Source organism: Oreochromis aureus, linkage group 5, assembly GCF_013358895.1.
Source record: "Oreochromis aureus strain Israel breed Guangdong linkage group 5, ZZ_aureus, whole genome shotgun sequence".
In the NCBI taxonomy this organism is placed as follows: Eukaryota; Metazoa; Chordata; class Actinopteri; order Cichliformes; family Cichlidae; genus Oreochromis; species Oreochromis aureus.
This window is the reverse complement of record NC_052946.1, coordinates 5069695-5088148: the sequence shown is the minus strand read 5'-3', so window position 1 is coordinate 5088148 and position 18454 is coordinate 5069695. Positions and strand designations below refer to the sequence as shown.

Below are 18454 nucleotides of genomic sequence, written 5' to 3'. Positions count from 1 at the left end.
GCATCTCGTGTGCGTTTCGTTTCTCGCTCTGCGCGAAAACCTGGAGCACAGTGGCGCAGCTCGAAACGAGGCGTGTGTTGAGCCCGAGCAGATTTGAATTTAGCACTGCCCCCAAAATCCACAACCAGGGGTCCCAACCAGCGCTCAGCAACGGAGCTCCAACACTCCGCGTACTATAACGGCCTCCAACTGCCGTGCGTCTGACTGTAATTGGCACCAGGTGTGTAAACTTTGCTCATTCCCTTGGGTTAGACTTTGTTAAGATGTAAGGCGCCCCAGAGACTTGCAGCCCGTGCAGCATAATGTCTTTTATTTTAAGCAGAAGAAAATTTCACTGCATGGTCTGTGTGAAGGGAAAAACACACTCTTCTATGGGGGGTTTGTACTTTTTGCACCTTGCTTTGTGCATGATGTAATGCGTGAGCTCGGTCTGTGGAGTTTTCCCTGTTGATTTTCATTTTATTTCAAGTGCTGGTACCCTGAAAAATCTCATCTACTTACATGTAAGCCTGTTGATCCTCCCAATAAGTGAGCTATTAATATATTTAACGTCCACCAAGTCACCCAGCATCAAAGATTAGAGCTAGGGACGGGACTTGAGGTTCGGTAAACACCTGCCTCTTCTTCTAATCCCAAATTTAAAAGCTTATAACAAAATAAAATAAAACAATAATAATAATAATAATAATAATAAAAATACTGCAATGGCAAAATGTGTGAGACTTCATTTGAAAGGCCGAGCAAAATTTAGCAAACTTTCCACGATTTTATCATTTAATGTGAAAGAGGGCTTGATAAACTATTAGAAAAAACATACTGATCAAGCTCAGGATGTTATGCTATAGCATTTTTCATGTTTTTCATGGGTGCTTTGCATGTTTTCCAGTATCATACTTAAAATACTGAACATTCTATAAAGAAAATGAATATGAATGGCAGCATATTACACGATCCACACCACTGTAAACATGGCTGAACAGAATGGCTGCCACTACATTCATGTGACAGACTACAAAGTTGTTCTCCACTCCTGAAACTGGGGTACATAATGCTTAGTCTGCATAATAAAGGGAGGGTTTGTAGTGTATGAATTCAAAAACTTTTATATAAAAAAACCCCTCTATTGCTAGTTTGCTCAGGAAATAGGTCTTTGGGTGGGTGGGGTGATTTTCCAGTGTCTGTGATTAAGAGACTGAAATAATGCTGTGCATGTTTCTCATCTTACCTGCTGTGCCACAAATAGTTCTATAACTTCTTTAATGACTGAGCCTTTTTGCCTTGGGTTCGATAACTAAAGACATAGTCTTAGACACAGGTCATCCAACTAACTCAGTTGCTTTTGAAGGTATCATTGTAATGCTTATCCAATTGAATTGAGGTTTGTAAATATGAAAAGGATTGATTACAATTGCAAACAGCATATTCCCTAAATATTAATTACAAGGCACTGCATGCATGATATTGTTATTGGGCGCTGAGCCCCCCTAAAACTTTGAACCTAGAATCGCGCCTGCCTCGGTTATTTTGGACTTGTCATTAAACTGGGAAAAGAAACAAAAAAAAGGAAAGAAAGAGAGCGAAGGAAAATACGCTGCCTCCTTATCTGAACGGCGCCTGAGGGCAGGGGTACATCTGACTTCCTTCACTAAAGCCGTTGCCATGGACAACCGCTGCGTTGTCACTATGCGTTGCACTCCTGAAAATCACGTAGGTTGAACTTTTTCTGTCGTTTCGTTGTGTAATTTATTTAAACTGAGATAGAATGTAAACTCTTGTCATGGTCACGGGTTTACAGTGAGTGACTCTGAAGTTAATGGACTATAAAGGCTGCAGAAAGCTGTAAGCTAACCTTCATCTGGGACGAAAGAGACAGAGCGAAGGCGGTAAAGTATGCTAATAATTAATTTGTAACATTTATAGGCCTGTTACACATTATGGGGAAATTGCCGTGCAAAACTGAAATCACATTTTTGTACTCAAGTTTGAGCCGGCTGCCTCTCATGAATAATTGGGACTAAATGCTGGCTGTTTCTGGGTACGAACCTGAGCCAGAAAGACCTATGGTACTCTGGCAGTGTGGAGGCGGGGTGGGGGTGGGCATTGTCCTGCTGAAACAGCCACATGGCAGGGTGATGGCACACGTACAGGTTGGACCACCTCTCTCCAGTTAGATTTCCTTCAAGAACAATTAGATAAGTAATTAATCCCTTGTATATCTTGACATTTGACAATGCAACTCAGTTGCTTACTTACTGTGCTTTTGTTTAATAAGGATATCTCTCAGTTATCTCTGATTTGTTTGTGGGGCTGTGACAATTCTGAAACCAACACCACAAATTGCAAGAAAAACATCAGTTATATCATCTCCCAATTCCAACTGCACATACCACACTGATATCTGTGTCAGGGTGTACTGGTCAGGTGAATAGTTTTCTCAAAAATGATTTAGGTATTTAGTGAACTGAAAATAGGTACATAATAGTAACAATTAAGGAGTCTATTTTTTTGTTCATGATCCAGTCATGATCAAGGGATCAAGCTTGTAAGAAAAAGTTTCATTCATTCATTAATTCATCTACTTCAGTGCGAACCAAAACATGTTTTCTTTGGAAATTGTTACACTCGTATTAGTGTTTCAAATCTGCTTATTAAAGGTTATTGAAGTCAAGGTATTGGTCAGGTTTTGTTTCTGTTACTTAAAATTAGTGTCATTAAGATGTAGCCAAGCATCTTGCTCTAGATTGTTTGCTTGGCATTTTTTTTCAGGGAATAAATAAGTAAGAATAGTTTTAGTTGTATACCTGTTTCATAAACATGTGTCAAAGGACAAATTCATGATACATAATGATACACAAAGGACAGTGTATCATTAAAGTGTTGGGCCATCTTTCCATGAACACATCAGGCCTTTGTATTGATTCTCTGCTTTTCTTCTGTGCTACTGGAAGGCTGAAAACCATTCTAACAAAGGATATTCTCTCATTTGGTTGTCTGATGAGGGTAGTGGAGAGCTCTATCTAAAACCTTCCATCTTGCTTTAGATCTGTGAATCATATTGTCCTCGTCAAACCATTCAGTGAGCCTCTGTGCCCTGTGGATGAGGCATTTTCATCAGGATAGAAATGTTACATAGCAGGGTAAAGTTGATTACACAGAACAGTTTGGATTTGCAGCAACTCTTTCGTTCAAAGAGACAAGTGGAGCCATACCTTGGTGTCAAACCCCCTGCATAGCATAAAAGAACTGCCTGATCCACTCAGCATAGTGGCCGAGCAAGGGATTGGGCTAGGATTGTGATAAGCTGCTTCCTCACAATTACACATTTCCATCTAGATGTCAAAAGTAGCTTCATTTGTCTTGATGCATGCTCAGTCATCCAGGTAAGAAAATCCCTTTAGGTTTTGGGGTAGCTTCATTTGCTGTTTTCTTTCAGTGTTTTCCAGGGAAACTATTCCAGCAAAGTCTGACCCAAAAGGCAACATGTCAGAAAAGAGTGTTTGTAACCCAACCTGTGATGACGAAAACATTTCAGAGAAAGAACAGGAAGAAGTCCTCGTCTTTGAGACTGAACTGTTGTCCAGCACCGATTCATATGAGGATATTAAAGTGCAAACAGATGACAGTGCCTACTACGTCACATGGACAGTTTACATAGCTCTAGCCGTTCCACAGGGTAAGATGGTCCACAGAACATATAAACAATTATTATTAGCTCCATTTAGATGGTCAGAGTGAGACGGTTGAGTTTGACAGGCTCTACATATCTGCTGTAATGTAGCAGTGTTTTGACTCTAAATCTCATTCCTGCACATTTGGCCTCTTTGCAGGGGAAGTCAGTGCTCCTGAAGATTCTGAGAAAGCAATGAAAACAAAGAATGTGTCGGTCCACAAAGCTCAGAGCTGCTATCATATTGAATACAAATTGTTGCCAGGTGATACTGAGACGGTTAAAGTGGACATACTAGTATTTGGGCCGGCAGCAAAAATATACAGAGAAGACGAGTGCAAGGTAAATAGGATCCTCTTTGTTTGTGTATGTGTGCGTGCGTGTGTGACATTAATGAACAATTTATGAACATCCTAAGTGGATGGGACTATCCTCGTGGTGTAGAGTTAAGGTAAATAGTTGACTGCTCAGGGGTTGATGATGACTTTGAAATATGCTGCTGTTGAATACAACTTTGAGTTTGTCTAATGCAAAAATAAATGTGAACAGATTCTAAGAACGTGGCTTGAGGGAGATCAGATTTGGGTTGGCTGGGCCCAGAGGTTTAACATCGGAGTCAGCAGGGATGTGCTCATCAGTCTGCTTCCTCATAAGATCAGGCTTCAGATTTGGAACACTAAAGATAAACTGTGCAGCCAAGCCCGCTACGAAAGAGTCAGAGCCTTCAGACTGTCACAGGAGCTGTCTGAGGATGACACAGAGCGCGGTGAGCATGCATTTTCAATTTTCTTAAAAATGACCAAAATATTACACCTATTCAGCATAAAAAGAGGTTTCAGCTTTCTGTCTGAACCATGAAGTAATCGCCAGAGAATTATATCCATCCATTTTTTACCGCTTCTCCTTATCAGGGTCGCAGGGGGCTGGAGCCTACCCCAGCTATCATAGATCGAGAGGCAGGGTACACCCCGGACAGATTTGCTGTCTCTAACACAAAGAGACTGGCAACCATTCACACCCACTGGCAATTTATAATCACAAAAAGTCGTGTATCAAATATGACACACTTTTCTTTAGAGGGATACAAATGCTTTAACCAGTTAGATTTACAAGGGCTTCAGTTGACTCAAGAATCAAATGGCCAGAAATTACAGGGGACTACAGAGACGTCTGTTAAGTAAGGAAACACAGTCTCTGTGATTAGTCACCATCCAAAGCCCGGAAACCCGCTGTGAGCCAGGAAAAACCCTCCTATTGTGTTATGGAATTATGAACCTTATATTTTTACTCAGGTTGTATTGAGACGATGGTGAACAACCTGAGGAGCCTGTATGAAAAGAAGACAAACACATCTAAAAGTCATAGAAGCAATTTTTGTGTTGATCTCAGTCCAGATGTGGGATCAGAAACAGGTATGTGCATTACAACAATGAATATTTTATGTATATCAGTGTGTCATACTTTTATACTTCTTAATGAATACATTTTTTCAAACTTAAAACAGGTTTTGAAAAAACCACAAGTGATTCTCATAACCTCGAGGCCATCAGAAACAGTGGCACTGCATCGTTTGAAATCACCCCTGTTTGTTTGTTGGCAGGTGAGTCAATCTCATAATCAGGGGAACAGCTTGGACCAGTGCTGGTCAGCTGAAAACAAAGCACTGTTCCTATTTTCTTATGTAAGCTTGTATTTTCTGACTGTCAGGTGAGAACTCACTGACTGAGAACATCCCAGTCTGTTCTTCGGGGGTTTTTGAGATCATCTTCAACATTTCTCTGGATCAATCACTGATGTCAGACCAACTGAAGGCTGAACTCAATCCACTGGTTATTACAATTTTGTCAGCCACTTCACTGCCTTCATCGTCAGTGCCTTTTCACGTCCTGCAGGTGGGATGTACACATTGTTTTAGGTTTGACACCTTTCTATGTGTTCAATTCATTTCTTACTCAGTCTGCCCTTTCTGATAGTGGGCAGTGGTTTCAACTTTCAGCTCTGATTCATTTTCTGGATGATTTCTTTTTCAGGAGAATTGTATGCCCGTTTATTGCCAGTATAAGTTCCATAATTTAAATGAACACAGGACAAACTATCACAAGCAGGACACCAACATCTACTTCAGAGATGTGAATGTAATCTTGACTGGTCTGATGAGTCGTAAAGAGCTGTATGAGTTCCTATCTGGTCCACCTCTAGAGATAGAGGTTCATGATCGTGACCAAAAATCGGAAGCGCTGAAAACGCAGACACTTGGGACTGCGTCAGAGCATGACATCCAGTTCGGTGGATCGGTATTACAGCAGAAGTCTTCAGCCATTAATCCTCATGGTATTGCAAAACTAAACCTCTCTGAGCTACTGCTGGGGAAGAAAAGTCTAAAGGTGCGCTTGCCAATTAAATGCAGCCCTTTGCTACTGGACAGGGAGCGAAGCCCACACAAGAGGAAGATGTCAGAGAAGCCAATGCCACAAGGCCATTATTATGCTGCCAATTCTCAACTTAAAGTCAAAGTCGAGATAACTTGCCCACTCAGTGTTCAGAATGACAGCTGTGATGAAGACTCCTGTAAGGGTCCATTTGGCCGCATTGTCTACCTCTTTGAATACAGCAACTCCTCTGCGATGACCAAGCTGAGGTCCGAGATACTGCGAATCAATGCGGCAGCTTTCCATCTGGGCTCACGCTCAGTGGAAAACATAGAGACAGCCCTGTCAAATTGCCAAATGAATTTCAAGCACAGTGAGACCAAGGATCTGGATTTTGTTTCAGGGTTTCATGTGATAGATAAGAAGACCCAAATCTTTGTCCTTGAAGGGCTCAAACAAAAAGCAGTGAAGAGACTCTGGGAAGCCATTCCTATGAAGTAAGCCAACCCGTGCTGTCTTGTCCCAACAGCCCGTGTTAACAATTTTCACCTGTGCTGCCTGCTGGATAAAGTGTTGAGATTCCAATGAGGGTGCTGTAGTTTGTGTGATGTTTTGCAGGCTAAGTGGGAGTGAGGAGGAGCAGGTGACAGTGCTATATAATTCAAACCTGGCTTTCTTCAGACGCATCTATGACTCACTAGAAATGAGCCTGAGTCCTATCCATCTGAGTCAGTCACTGGAGACCATCATGAAAAAGTCTCAGATCTACATTATAGGCACGATCCCCCAACCCTGCTTTCAGGCTTTGTCAAGGTAGCTGAATTAGACATATTTATTTTCAGTGAGTAATGGTGGCAGGAGGATGAGCCAGAACAACCTTAGCTTTCAATTTGATGTGTTTTTTGGAAACCACATTGTTACTTGGTGTGTGTAACTCCAAAGCTCAGTCCCTTTTTAAATATGATTTGGTCTTCAGCAGCTTCTATTTGTATCCAGCCCTTAAGTTAAAGTTAACTGCTGTTCTCTATTCATCAGCTAGTCCCCAACTGTTTTTTAAACAATGTCTTTTTATTTAGAGTTTTTCCTTTTATACATATAAACAGAAAGAAAAGGATTACAGATGATCTGTACATTCAGTCCGTACATTTAGGCTGTGAAATAAAAGGGGAAAAAAAGAAAGAAAAAGAAAAAAGGGAAACAAAGAGAAAAAAAAGAGAAATATAAATATATGTATGATATTTCCCAAAGGAACATAATTCCTGCAAAATAATCCCATTCATTCCCACCCAGGTCACTTCCCTAGACCTGTACACTGTATTTCCACACCTGACATAAGAGAGTTTGCTGAAAAATTCTTATAGATTTTGAAATGCATCAAGGAAAGGACCCCACATGCTTTGAAATTTCCCAGTAGAGTTCTGGAGTGATTGTCTTATTTTTTCCAGTTTTAGACACGCCATGAGGTCATATAACTGTTTGTGAGTGGGAGGGGCAGAGTCCCCAACTGTTTTGTTCTACAATCTGGAGCCTACATTTGATATAGTAAAGAGTCGCCAGTAAAGATAACTGCTGCACCTGAAAATCAGAGTTAATGGGAGTAAACAGAAAAAGAACAAAGAAAGGTGCTTAAAGCTGTTAAACTAGAACAATAAGCTGAAAGCTAGCAAAAATTAGCATATGGCTTATTGAGAGGTTCACATTGACTGACTGCTTCCACCTTATACTGGATGTTTTGGCATTTATAAGTGGGGGTTTTTTTTGTAATTTTATGTATACAGTGACTGTGTGTACACTGTCTTTGGTTAGTTGGCTAGTAAAGGATCCTTGGATCAAAATGAATATGTCAAATATAACACTAACAATTTTAAATCTGACGGTATAAAATGTACAAATTGTGTAATTTATCCTTTTTCTTAGGTTAAGCCAGCTTTGTCAAGTGAAGCAGCTTAAAGAGGTGGTGGAGTACAACCTGTTCCCCTCAGCTGACATGATTCTCAGCTTGAGCAGTGTATTTGGTTTATATGCTGAGAAGAGGGAGCAAAAGGTTTGGGCAAACACTGAAGGGAGCATTCCCACTCTGCCTATCAGGATGAAAAGACATGGGCCCATCAGCACACATAACACAGAGTACATCACACGGAAACAGAACAGGCCTCTCCAACAGCTGAAAGACTTTGTTCAGGTTTGTGATATCCTATAGTACTATACACTGACTTGAAGCGTTTTATTAACAGATCCAGTCATGTGTATCATTATATTCCAGGAAAATATTAAAAAGGTGCAAGAGCAGAGAGAGCAGTTGCAGAAGCCAGAGGCTGCAGTGTTAAGGATAGACGTGGCTGCAGGAAGAGCAGCACACAACTACAGCATCCAGACCTTCAACTCAAATGAGCGAGCTAGGGAACTGCTCTGCAAAGAGATGGCCAAGGTGTGTGTAGCATGCTGTCTCTAACATATCAGGGTATAGTATGGTACCAAGAAAGTACCACTGCCACTGTAAGAAAGTCCTCTGTCTGTACAATCTCATGGATTTGACCAGCTTTTCCAATCACATCACGAAGACATAAAATATTGTCATTAACATCGGGTTTTTCTCTTCTTCCACCACTGCTCTCTCTTTGATAGAGTAATTTAAAAATAACTTATGAGGTGTGCTGCACATGTGGCCGATTATTAGCCTTATATACAAAATGTGATTAGGCGGAATGGTGCTATCCATCTCGGCCACTGTATTCCAGATAGCGGGGATCCAACCGGCACATGCGCCTGTGTATTTTAATGGAATAGATGTAATTACACACAAACCTAATCAATGTATATTTATGAGTACAACATTTTTTCTATTAAATAACCTCAAGAATGACTTAGTGTATCTTTAAATGTATTTTTCAACCTTTTCTGACACACGGTGTCATCCTAGCTTGTAGATTAGTCTATACATAATGAACATAATGAAGCTAAGTAATTTTTCTGACTGCCTCAGGTACCTGGGCGCAGGTTTACCTACAGTCAATGGTATAACAGTGCAACAGTGGAACCGGGAGACATTCCATGGAAAACCAATGCTAGATCTTCTACATCTACATTTTGGAATATTAGCACGAGCAAGTCCAAAGTGCACCCTAACCACCCAGATGAAGCTCGTGTGGAAGAGCTGAGAAAGGTAAAGTTCATTTGCAAGTACTGTGCAACAGAAGAGAAATACTAGGTTTATTGGTATTACTATGAATACACATGGGACAAGGATGACCATGACCATGAGCCAGTATGTTTAGGTTAGGTATAGAATAGCATGTAATATGACATGACTAAAAATATTAGCCCTTCTGTTGCTTCAGTTGTCGTGAGCACACAATTATTTATTATCCAATGGCAGTAAGAAAACATGTTTAAGCTCTTTGAAACATCTGCCTAATCTTCAAAAGTTATGTGATGATAGTGTGTTTGTAGTTGATAATCCAGTGTCCTTCCAGCCGTGGAGGGAGAACATCCTACATGCCAACACACTGAAACCCACACTTTCACGGGACACATGGCCCTGGACTCAACGCTCGGAGGACTTTGAGCTCTACAGGAAACCTCCCCGATTCTTCAGCACCTCTCCCGTGACCATCTACCTGGCTGGTATGGACCTGATTAAGGAACTTAAATTACTTAATAGCTGAAGTGCAGGATCTTTAAGTGCCTTTAAATGCTCACTTACCCTCTGAAGAGTCAAAAGCACAACAAGGTTCCTCTGAATGTCTGAAGTTTGCCTGCAGTCCCAGTATCATTAAATCTTTCTCCATCATTAAGACCATCCACAAACAAACTAAATGTGTTTGCAGATGTAGTATTAAAAAATGACAGGAGAATAAAATCTATTATGTTTGACCAATCACTGTGGATTCAGTACATCTTCAGAGTTCCTGAACTCTTAGAAAGCACAACCCCACTGTACACACTTTTGTGTGTGGTAAGTCTATGTGAATCTTTTTGTTTAGACTCTGGTTCCTCAAATGGAAATCCAGATTTACTAAAGTGTAAAACCCACGTTTAGGGTTGAACATTTCTTGTCAGGATTTACTAAAGAGGTGCCGTGTCAAGTTTGTAAATGAAAAGCATGGACAGAGGTGTGTTTGTGGCTGGCCTCACTGTCTTTATTGCAGATGCGTCTTCAGAGAAGTAATTTCTTACTCTTTTCTGTAGTACTAGATCTGTTACACAGTACTGTGCAAAAGTCTTGAGCTGCTTGAGAAGCAAAACATGTTCAAATATACATGGAAATACTTTACATGAGGCAAAAACAGACATTTCTCATCCACTTGGAAGTCAGTATTTTGTGTGACCACGTTTATTCTTCAGCACAGCCTGAATGCTGTGAGGCAAGATATCGTAGACAATATTAAGATGTATGTAAAATTTAGCAATTAATAGGACAGATCTGAAGTGTGTAGATTAATGACTGAATCGTACTAAAAATGTAATATGCAGCCTCACATGTCATGCCAGACAAACAACATTCAAAAAAGTAAAAAGCTCCCCCAACCCTCTAAGACCATATACAGTTGCTGATATTTCAAATGAAAGAGTTTATCTTTATATGAAAACACAAATTGTCCTTTAGCTCGCACTGTTATGAAATGCTTTGCTGCAGGATGGTAGAAATGAATGAATGGTCATAATTGAAACGATGTGGTTACATTCGATGACTGCAGCATCATCTGGAACTTAGTGTTTGTACCTGAGGATTTTTATTACATTCATCTTACTAGTATTGTGGAATTCATCGAGAAACAGACAAAATCCATGAGCAGAGGCATCAGGAAAGCTAAGGCTGCCTATAGGAGGAGGATTGAAGATCACTTTGCTGACAACGACCCCAGAAAAATGTGGCAGGGGATTAATCACATTACCAACTACAGAAGCAATAACCAGGCGACATCTAGGATTGATGCCTCGCTGGCTGAGGATCTAAATCGTTTCTTCGCCCGCTTTGAGACGACCAGACCCTCAGCTGTCACACCACTTCCACCCGCCCCCAGCACCGGCACACTAACACTTAGGGAGCATCAAGTGAGGTGTGCTCTAAGGTCAGTGAATCCCAGGAAGGCGGCAGGTCCTGATGGAATACATGGAAAGGTTCTCAGAGCATGTGCTGACGAACTGACCGGAGTCTTCACTAAAATCTTCAACCTTTCTTTGTCATTAAACACCGTCCCGCCCTGCCTCAAAACCTCCACCATCATCCCCATCGCCAAAAAGACAGCTGTGGTCAGCCCAAATGACTACAGGCCTGTTGCACTTACGCCTGTAGTGATGAAGTGCTTTGAGAGACTGGTCTGTCAGCACATCAGGGCCAGTCTGCCTCCCACTTTGGACCCCCACCAATTTGCCTACAGGACTAATCGATCCACCGAGGACGCTATCACCATAGCGCTCCACACTGCGCTGAGTCACCTGGAGCACCGAGGAAGCTATGTGAGAATGCTCTTCCTGGACTTCAGCTCAGCATTTAATCATATCATCCCAGAGATCCTGGTCCAGAAACTGTCTCGCCTGGGACTCTCCACCCCCATCTGCCTCTGGATTAAGGACTTCCTGACAAATAGACCACAGTCTGTCAGACTCGGCCCCCACCTGTCCAGCACCATCACACTCAGCACCGGGTCTCCACAAGGATGTGTTCTGAGTCCCCTCCTGTTTACGCTCTACACATCCGACTGCTCCCCTACCCATCTCTCAAACACCATCATAAAGTTTGCGGATGACACCACCGTGGTTGGACTCATCTCAAGGGGGGATGAGTCGGACTACAGAGATGAGGTCAACAGACTGACTGAGTGGTGTTCAGTTAATAACCTCCAACTGAACACCACGAAAACTAAAGAACTTATCTTCGACTTCAGGAAGGGCAGAGCAGACCCGGCCCCACTGTACATTCACGGGAGCTGTGTGGAGAGGGTACACTCCATGAGGTTTCTGGGCGTGCAGATCTCTGATGATCTCTCCTGGACTGCAAATACCATGGCGGTGGTAAAAAAGGCCCAGCAGCGTCTCCACTTTCTGAGAGTGCTCAGGAGGAACAACCTGGAGGAGAGGCTGCTGGTGACATTCTACAGAGCCACCATAGAGAGCATCCTAACGTACGGCATAACAACATGGTATGCAGGATGCTCAGCTGCAGACAGGAAAGCACTGCAGAGGGTCATCAACACAGCCCAGAAGATCACTGACTGCTCTCTGCCCAGCTTGGAGGTCATTGCAAACTCTCGGTACCTCAGCAGAGCTGGCAATATCATCAAGGACCATTCTCACCCCAGCAATCAACTGTTTGAACTATTACCATCAGGACGACGGTACAGGTCACATAAAACCAGGACAAACAGATTCAGGGATAGCTTCTTTCCCAGAGCTATCACCATAGTAAATAAGCACAAAAACAATTGAAACTGCTTAGCTACACCATACTGTCACCGTCAATTATTATGCTGCTATTCTTACTGTCATTATATTAATGCTGCTATCCTGTATATATTGTACTTACTATTGTTTGTTTTAATGTACCTTTTATATTTTACATTTATATTTATTATTGTATTTTTGCACCAAGGGAGTGGCACTCCAATTTCGTTGTACCCTGTACAATGACAATAAAGGCTATTCTATTCTATTCTATTCTATTCTATTCTATTCTATTCTATTCTATCTGCACTAAAGTAGTTACAGTTGCAAGAAAAAGCTCACAAACCCCTCAATAATTCTGTACATATACAATTTCCAAGTAGAGACAGATAATTATACTTGTTAATTTTTTCAAGTATAACTGGGATAGCTGTAGCAGCAGGTCATCTATTAATTGAGCGGTTGATGGTTCAATCTAGAGCTGGGCGATATAAGATTTTTTCATATCACGATATGTTTTTTTCATTTCAGGCGATAACGATATATATCACGATATAAGCCAAATAACTATATTTGTAAGATTTAAATGTGCCGTTGCTCACAAGTAAAATGTGAAATAATCAGCAGCTTGTTTTGATTTAAATATTTATTTCCCATAATAAGTTCAACAGGGTAGATGTACTTCAGGAACATGAGACTTCAGTTTCAGATAAATAAAGGCAAATATTGCAAACTACACAAAAGGCAGCCGCTAAAGCGTTTAAGTTTCAAAATAGAACAAACAAAACAGACAAAACTAAATTGTCAATTCCACTTAGAAACAAAATATTAATTCTAAAAATAAATCTTAGGTCGTTTTACAGAAGAACAGACAAAATTGACTAACTTTTGTCAATATCAAATAAACTGAGAACTAAAAGGAAATTCTCAATCTCTCCTTGTTGTATAGCTTAGCTTTTCAAACAGTTTTAACAGTGACTTTAGTCTGACAAAAGCCGAATGACGAATCAGCGCTTTCAGTCAGAGATTGAGCATGCACCGCTTTATTGTATTTCCAGACTTGCTTTCGGCACAATTTACAGTGCGCGCTACTCTGTTTTTGTCAGACTTGAAATAGCGAAATACCTTCACACTACGGAACTTTGTGGCCCTTCCGTTCGACAAGCTCTCCGGCATTGGAACCATCATCTGTTTTTTCTTCGTAACCTTCGCCACGCCTCGGTTGATTTTCTCTAGTCAGCAAACTCATTTCCTCCATTACCTGGGCAGCCCGGCTGGCTGCTTCCCAAACAAATACACATGTGCGCCTTGGCACGTGTGCTGTACGTAACAAGTCACGTGACGTGACGCTGCGGCTGTGATTGGTTCGGCTCTGCGCTACTTAATTTTGATTGGCTGTTCTTTTTTTTTTTTAAGAGGACAAGACAGATGAGGCCTATCGCAATAGCTTAATTTTTCTATCGAGAAAAAGTTATTTCGCACTACATATCGTTATCGTTCTATCGCCCAGCTCTAGTTCAATCCCTGGAAGTACTTCAGTCTGAGTGCTAAATATCATTGGACATGATACTGACCCCCAAGTTGCTCTGTGATGTGGCAGCTTTAGAGAGACAGGGCTTAAGTATAAAAAGAATGGGCGAATGGGACGGGTAGAGCACTATATAAGAACTAGTCCATTCATCATTCCTGTTATTTCTCAACACTTCTCTTTGATTAAGGTCACACCTTTGATTTGGCAGAAAGATTTGGCACAAATCACCTTTGATTTGGCAGACACAAAGTGGTCCTATATACATAAGCAACTGAAGTTCGTATAAACAGGTAACAATGTACAGAAATATGTATAGAAAAATTGTGCGGCAATATGTATAAAATGTACAGTGAACAAACAGCTGGTGAGTAGGATGAATAAAGGATGTTAAACTGTGTTATAGAGTCTGACAGCTGCTGGTAAGAATGACCTGCGGTAGCGCTCCTTCCTACACTATGGGTGTAAAAGTCTACTGCTGAACGAGCTGCTCAGGGCTCGTATAGTCTCATGCAGGGGTGGGAGGTGTTGTCCATGATGGATGTTAGCTTACACAAAATCCTCTCCTCCCCAACCTGCTCGATGGACTTCAGCGGACAGTCCAGGACAGAGCTGGCCTTCCTGACCAGTTTGTTGAGTTTCCCCCTGTCCCTCTCTGCCATTCCACTACTCCAGCAGACCACAGCATAAAAGATAGCAGACGCCACTGTCACGGTTTGTGGAGACAGACCGTGCGGGGATGTGTGTGGTGGACCCAGGTGCGAGCACAAATGAGGATACGGGAGTGAGCTTAAACAAAAGCGAGCCTTTTATTGTGGCTGATGATCATGAATAAAACAAACAAGAACGAGGGCAGCACACGAGCAATAACTAAACAGAAACCTAACTGGGAATAAACTATGAAAGCTAACTATGGCAATGGCTGTGACTCTGACTATGGCGAGGAAAACAGACGACCTGACGACAAACAAAGGGAGACTGAGGACTTAAATACACACATGAGGTGATCAGGGGAAGTGGAGACACATGAGAACACAGCTGACTAGAATGAAACATAATGACAATACAGGGGAGAGTAACACTAACTACAATGAACAAAGAACACCAGACTCTTCCAAAATAAAACAGGAAACACGGAGACAAAGACATGGAGATAAAACATGACATGAACTTAACATAACTGCATAGACATGAAACATGACACGTAGACACAGAAACCAGGGAGACTGAGTACAGGGGAAGATGGCAGAAATAACTACATGAACTTGACAACATAAGACACACAGACATACAACACATGAAGGGCAATGGAGACTTAACACAAGGGTAATATAATAACAAATGAGCTAGAATAACTTAACATAAACAAACAATAAACACCAAAATAAACCAAAACTCAAACACTGGGTCGCACGACCCAGGACCATGACAGCCACCACAGTGTCGTAAAACGTCCTTAGGAATGTCCTGTTCACCCCGAAGGATCTCAGCCGCCATAGCAGGTGGAGACGACTTAGACCCTTTTTGTGGAGTGCATTTGTGTTCGTGGACCAGTCCAGTTTGTTATTGAGGTGAACACCCAGGTATTTGTACTCCACCACCGTTTCAATGTCCAAACCCTGGATGTTCACTGGTGTAATAGGGGGTGGTTATGATGTAGTTACGATGTGTAAGCATGTTTGCAAATCCTTCTGCAATTCATCATGGCAGTCTGAATAATTCACTTCAATCATAGAGCTGAATTGATGCTTTTGACCTTTATTACAAAGAGTGCCAACTCTTAATGAGCACAACTGCAAAGTGTGTATAAAAATCACAAAAAATAGCTTTATTTAATCATTTTATTCTAGCAGTTATTTCTTCTCTTGAGATTCAGTTCACAGACACATGTCCTAATATGTTTCTTTACAATTTACAATCAGGATAATTCGCAATGAACTGCTCCATCAATAACAGCAACACTTACACCGCTATTTTTTAGTCTCATCTGCTGACAGACACCTAAATTCTTTTTATCACATTCTTACTCAACTGAACAGAACAGAGAGTAACTTTGGATTCAGCATCTTGCCCAAGAATATTTGGCAGACTGGAGCAGCAAAAGGTTGAACCACCATGTCTCCGATTAGCAGATGACCTGTTCTACCTCCTGAGCTACAGCCTCCCCACAACACATTAGTTTGTTGTGCATGGGGCCGCAGAGCAGTCAGGGTGCCCACGCTGAATCTTGTAACAATGGGCATGTGAGGATCAGAACTGGGCCACAGAGCAATGGAAGAAGGTGTCCTGGTCTGATGAATTGTGTTTTCTTTCGTATCGCGTAGATGGCTGGGTGCATGTGCGTTGGTTACTTGGGTAACACCTGGCACAAGGATGCATGATAGGAAGAAAGCAAGTCAATGGAGGCAGTGTGATGCTTTGGACAATGTTCTGCTGGGAAACCTTGGGTCCTCCTTCACCTTTTGTGAACACCTTGGCTCAGATACCACAGCACACCTTCAGGTGTGTAATGGATTTGATGATGGGTCAGCAAAAGGGGGGACCAACACAATATTAGGCAGGTGCTCATAATGTTATGCCTCACTGTATCTGACCAAGAGTAGTTTATCTATTTTATTTGTGTAAGAGGGTCCTTTTTGACCTTTCAGAAAGGTGAAAAATCCAACAATGCTTTAGTTCACAAGTGATGCAGACACTAACTCAGTATATAAGCATGTCATGAAACCACAAGGTTTCATTTACAGCCGTCCAGCTGACAAAGTGATACATTGATTTTCCTGATTCCGATGAAAACAAAGCACCCAAGAATTAGTTTAAGGAAAAAAGTATGTAGTAAGTGACCTATTTATATGAACATAATAATCATTAAATTATTATATTTTTTAATATTAGTTGGAAATTAGACACAGTGGTTCCAGTGGATGATGTATCCCGGCATGCCAGCAGGTTGTCAGACAGAAATAAACAAACGCCAAATGGAAGCGGTTAACAAAAACCACAACACAGCACTCCAATAAGGTTTTAAACATTCACAACAGAGGGCAACATCTTTAATGCATTTTCAATAGACAGTTTTCCTTTCAGATGTAACTCCACCATGGAACTATTTTCCTGTGGCACAAAGGCAGATCTGTGATCTGTCCAACTAACAAAAAACATATTTCTTAGATTTCAGCACTATGAGATGAGTTATGATCTCGAGTGAGTTATTGAAGTGTGATGTGAACCACGGAGCTATTAACATGTTTGGTAACATTTAATGAGACATACGGTGTGCTTACATTTCATGTATGTGTTTTGTTCAGGGACACTGTGAATTAGATATGTAAGTGCAGATCAGGGATAGCTCTCCTACTTCCCTCAAATACATATGTCCAAAAATGTCTTAATATTAAGTGAGACAGAGAAATACATTTTCAGAAGACCATATGAAGTTTAGTTGAATTCACAAAAGTGCATGTAATAATGTCACAGTTTGGGCCTCTTGTTGTAATTCTGATGGGGTTGAAATGTTGTCTTTTTCAGTCTGTCAAGACTTCAGTGGAGCTGTGATGCACTTTTACTTTTCTCCACTCACAAACTGTTTGTCTGCAACTTTATTCTCATGAGAAAACTAGGCTCAGCTTCATTTTTAAAAGTAGACAAAACTGGACAAAAACATGGGAGCATACATCATGTGACAGTTACAGCCTATAGTCTCAAAGCCAACATCTAGCAAAGCACAGAATATCTAAGAGTGGATTTTCCTATGTCTGTCTACGCTGCAAGCTTTTTCACTGTACTAAAGGCCAGTATTGATCCATTTTGATTGAAGCTCCAGATGGCAGATATTTAAGCCAGTAGAAGTCTTTGCTGCTGAGTAACACACTCCCACACTGAGCTGGAGAATAAATTTGGTCAGGCAGAAGCTTAATTGATCTCAGCAGTGTACAGAGTTACTCGTTAATGTGTGCCATGTTATATTTTTCCAACTCTGTTGTAAGCTAAAACCACACCACGCCTGTTAAGTTTATCAGCTGTATGAAGTTTACAGGATGAACTCTTTGGAGTTGTTGATCCACAGAGTTAAGTGTGTGCGCTGTTGATCCTCAGGAGATTGTCTACAGCAGGAGCAGCTCCAAGCAGCCAGAGCTCAGTACAGCCGCTGGAAGAAGCAGCTACTTCCTGACGGCAGCAACGTTAACTCAGCAGACAACAGCCCCGTCCAACAATTCAAGTGTCACATGAAAGGAAACCTGGAGAGAACTCAGGATATACTGAAAGATCTGCCAAAGAAATATTCACTGAGGAAACCAGGCATGATGCTTAAGGTACAGCATTTCCACTCATTCCAAGTGGCACTCAGAATTCAGTACAAAGGAGTACAGCTCAACAACATGAAAAGCCTTCAGAATAAACATGCAGACAACTAAAACTGATCATTAAGGGAAAGTTAAGGTCAGAACTCTTGTATGTGACTAGATTAGCTTAGGCTAGAGGCACTTAACAAACGAGCAGCTAGGTGTG

The 18454-nt window shown here is 41.4% G+C and overlaps 1 protein-coding gene across 5 annotated transcripts; it reads left to right on the top strand.

Annotated features, from left to right (window-relative positions):
- The first annotated feature begins 1173 nt into the window (after positions 1–1173).
- On the top strand, positions 1174–18432 carry cfap92 (cilia and flagella associated protein 92 (putative)). 5 transcript variants are annotated; one of them, XM_031744423.2, is made up of 15 exons: positions 1662–1707; positions 1796–1883; positions 3434–3673; positions 3828–4009; positions 4217–4433; positions 4960–5079; positions 5172–5267; positions 5375–5559; positions 5698–6533; positions 6655–6849; positions 7954–8218; positions 8300–8464; positions 9020–9199; positions 9510–9660; positions 18041–18432. In XM_031744423.2, the coding sequence occupies exons 3-15, from the start codon at positions 3481–3483 to the stop codon at positions 18358–18360; spliced, it is 3105 nt and encodes a 1034-aa protein (XP_031600283.1). In that variant the 5' UTR covers positions 1662–1707; positions 1796–1883; positions 3434–3480; the 3' UTR covers positions 18361–18432. The 5 variants fall into 5 exon arrangements, 4 of the variants coding, with proteins under 4 accessions (XP_039468679.1, XP_039468678.1, XP_031600283.1 ...); XM_031744420.2 differs by having other exon boundaries at positions 1796–1888; XR_005613220.1 differs by having other exon boundaries at positions 1174–1888; positions 9487–9660; positions 18041–18178.
- Positions 18433–18454: the final 22 nt, after the last annotated feature.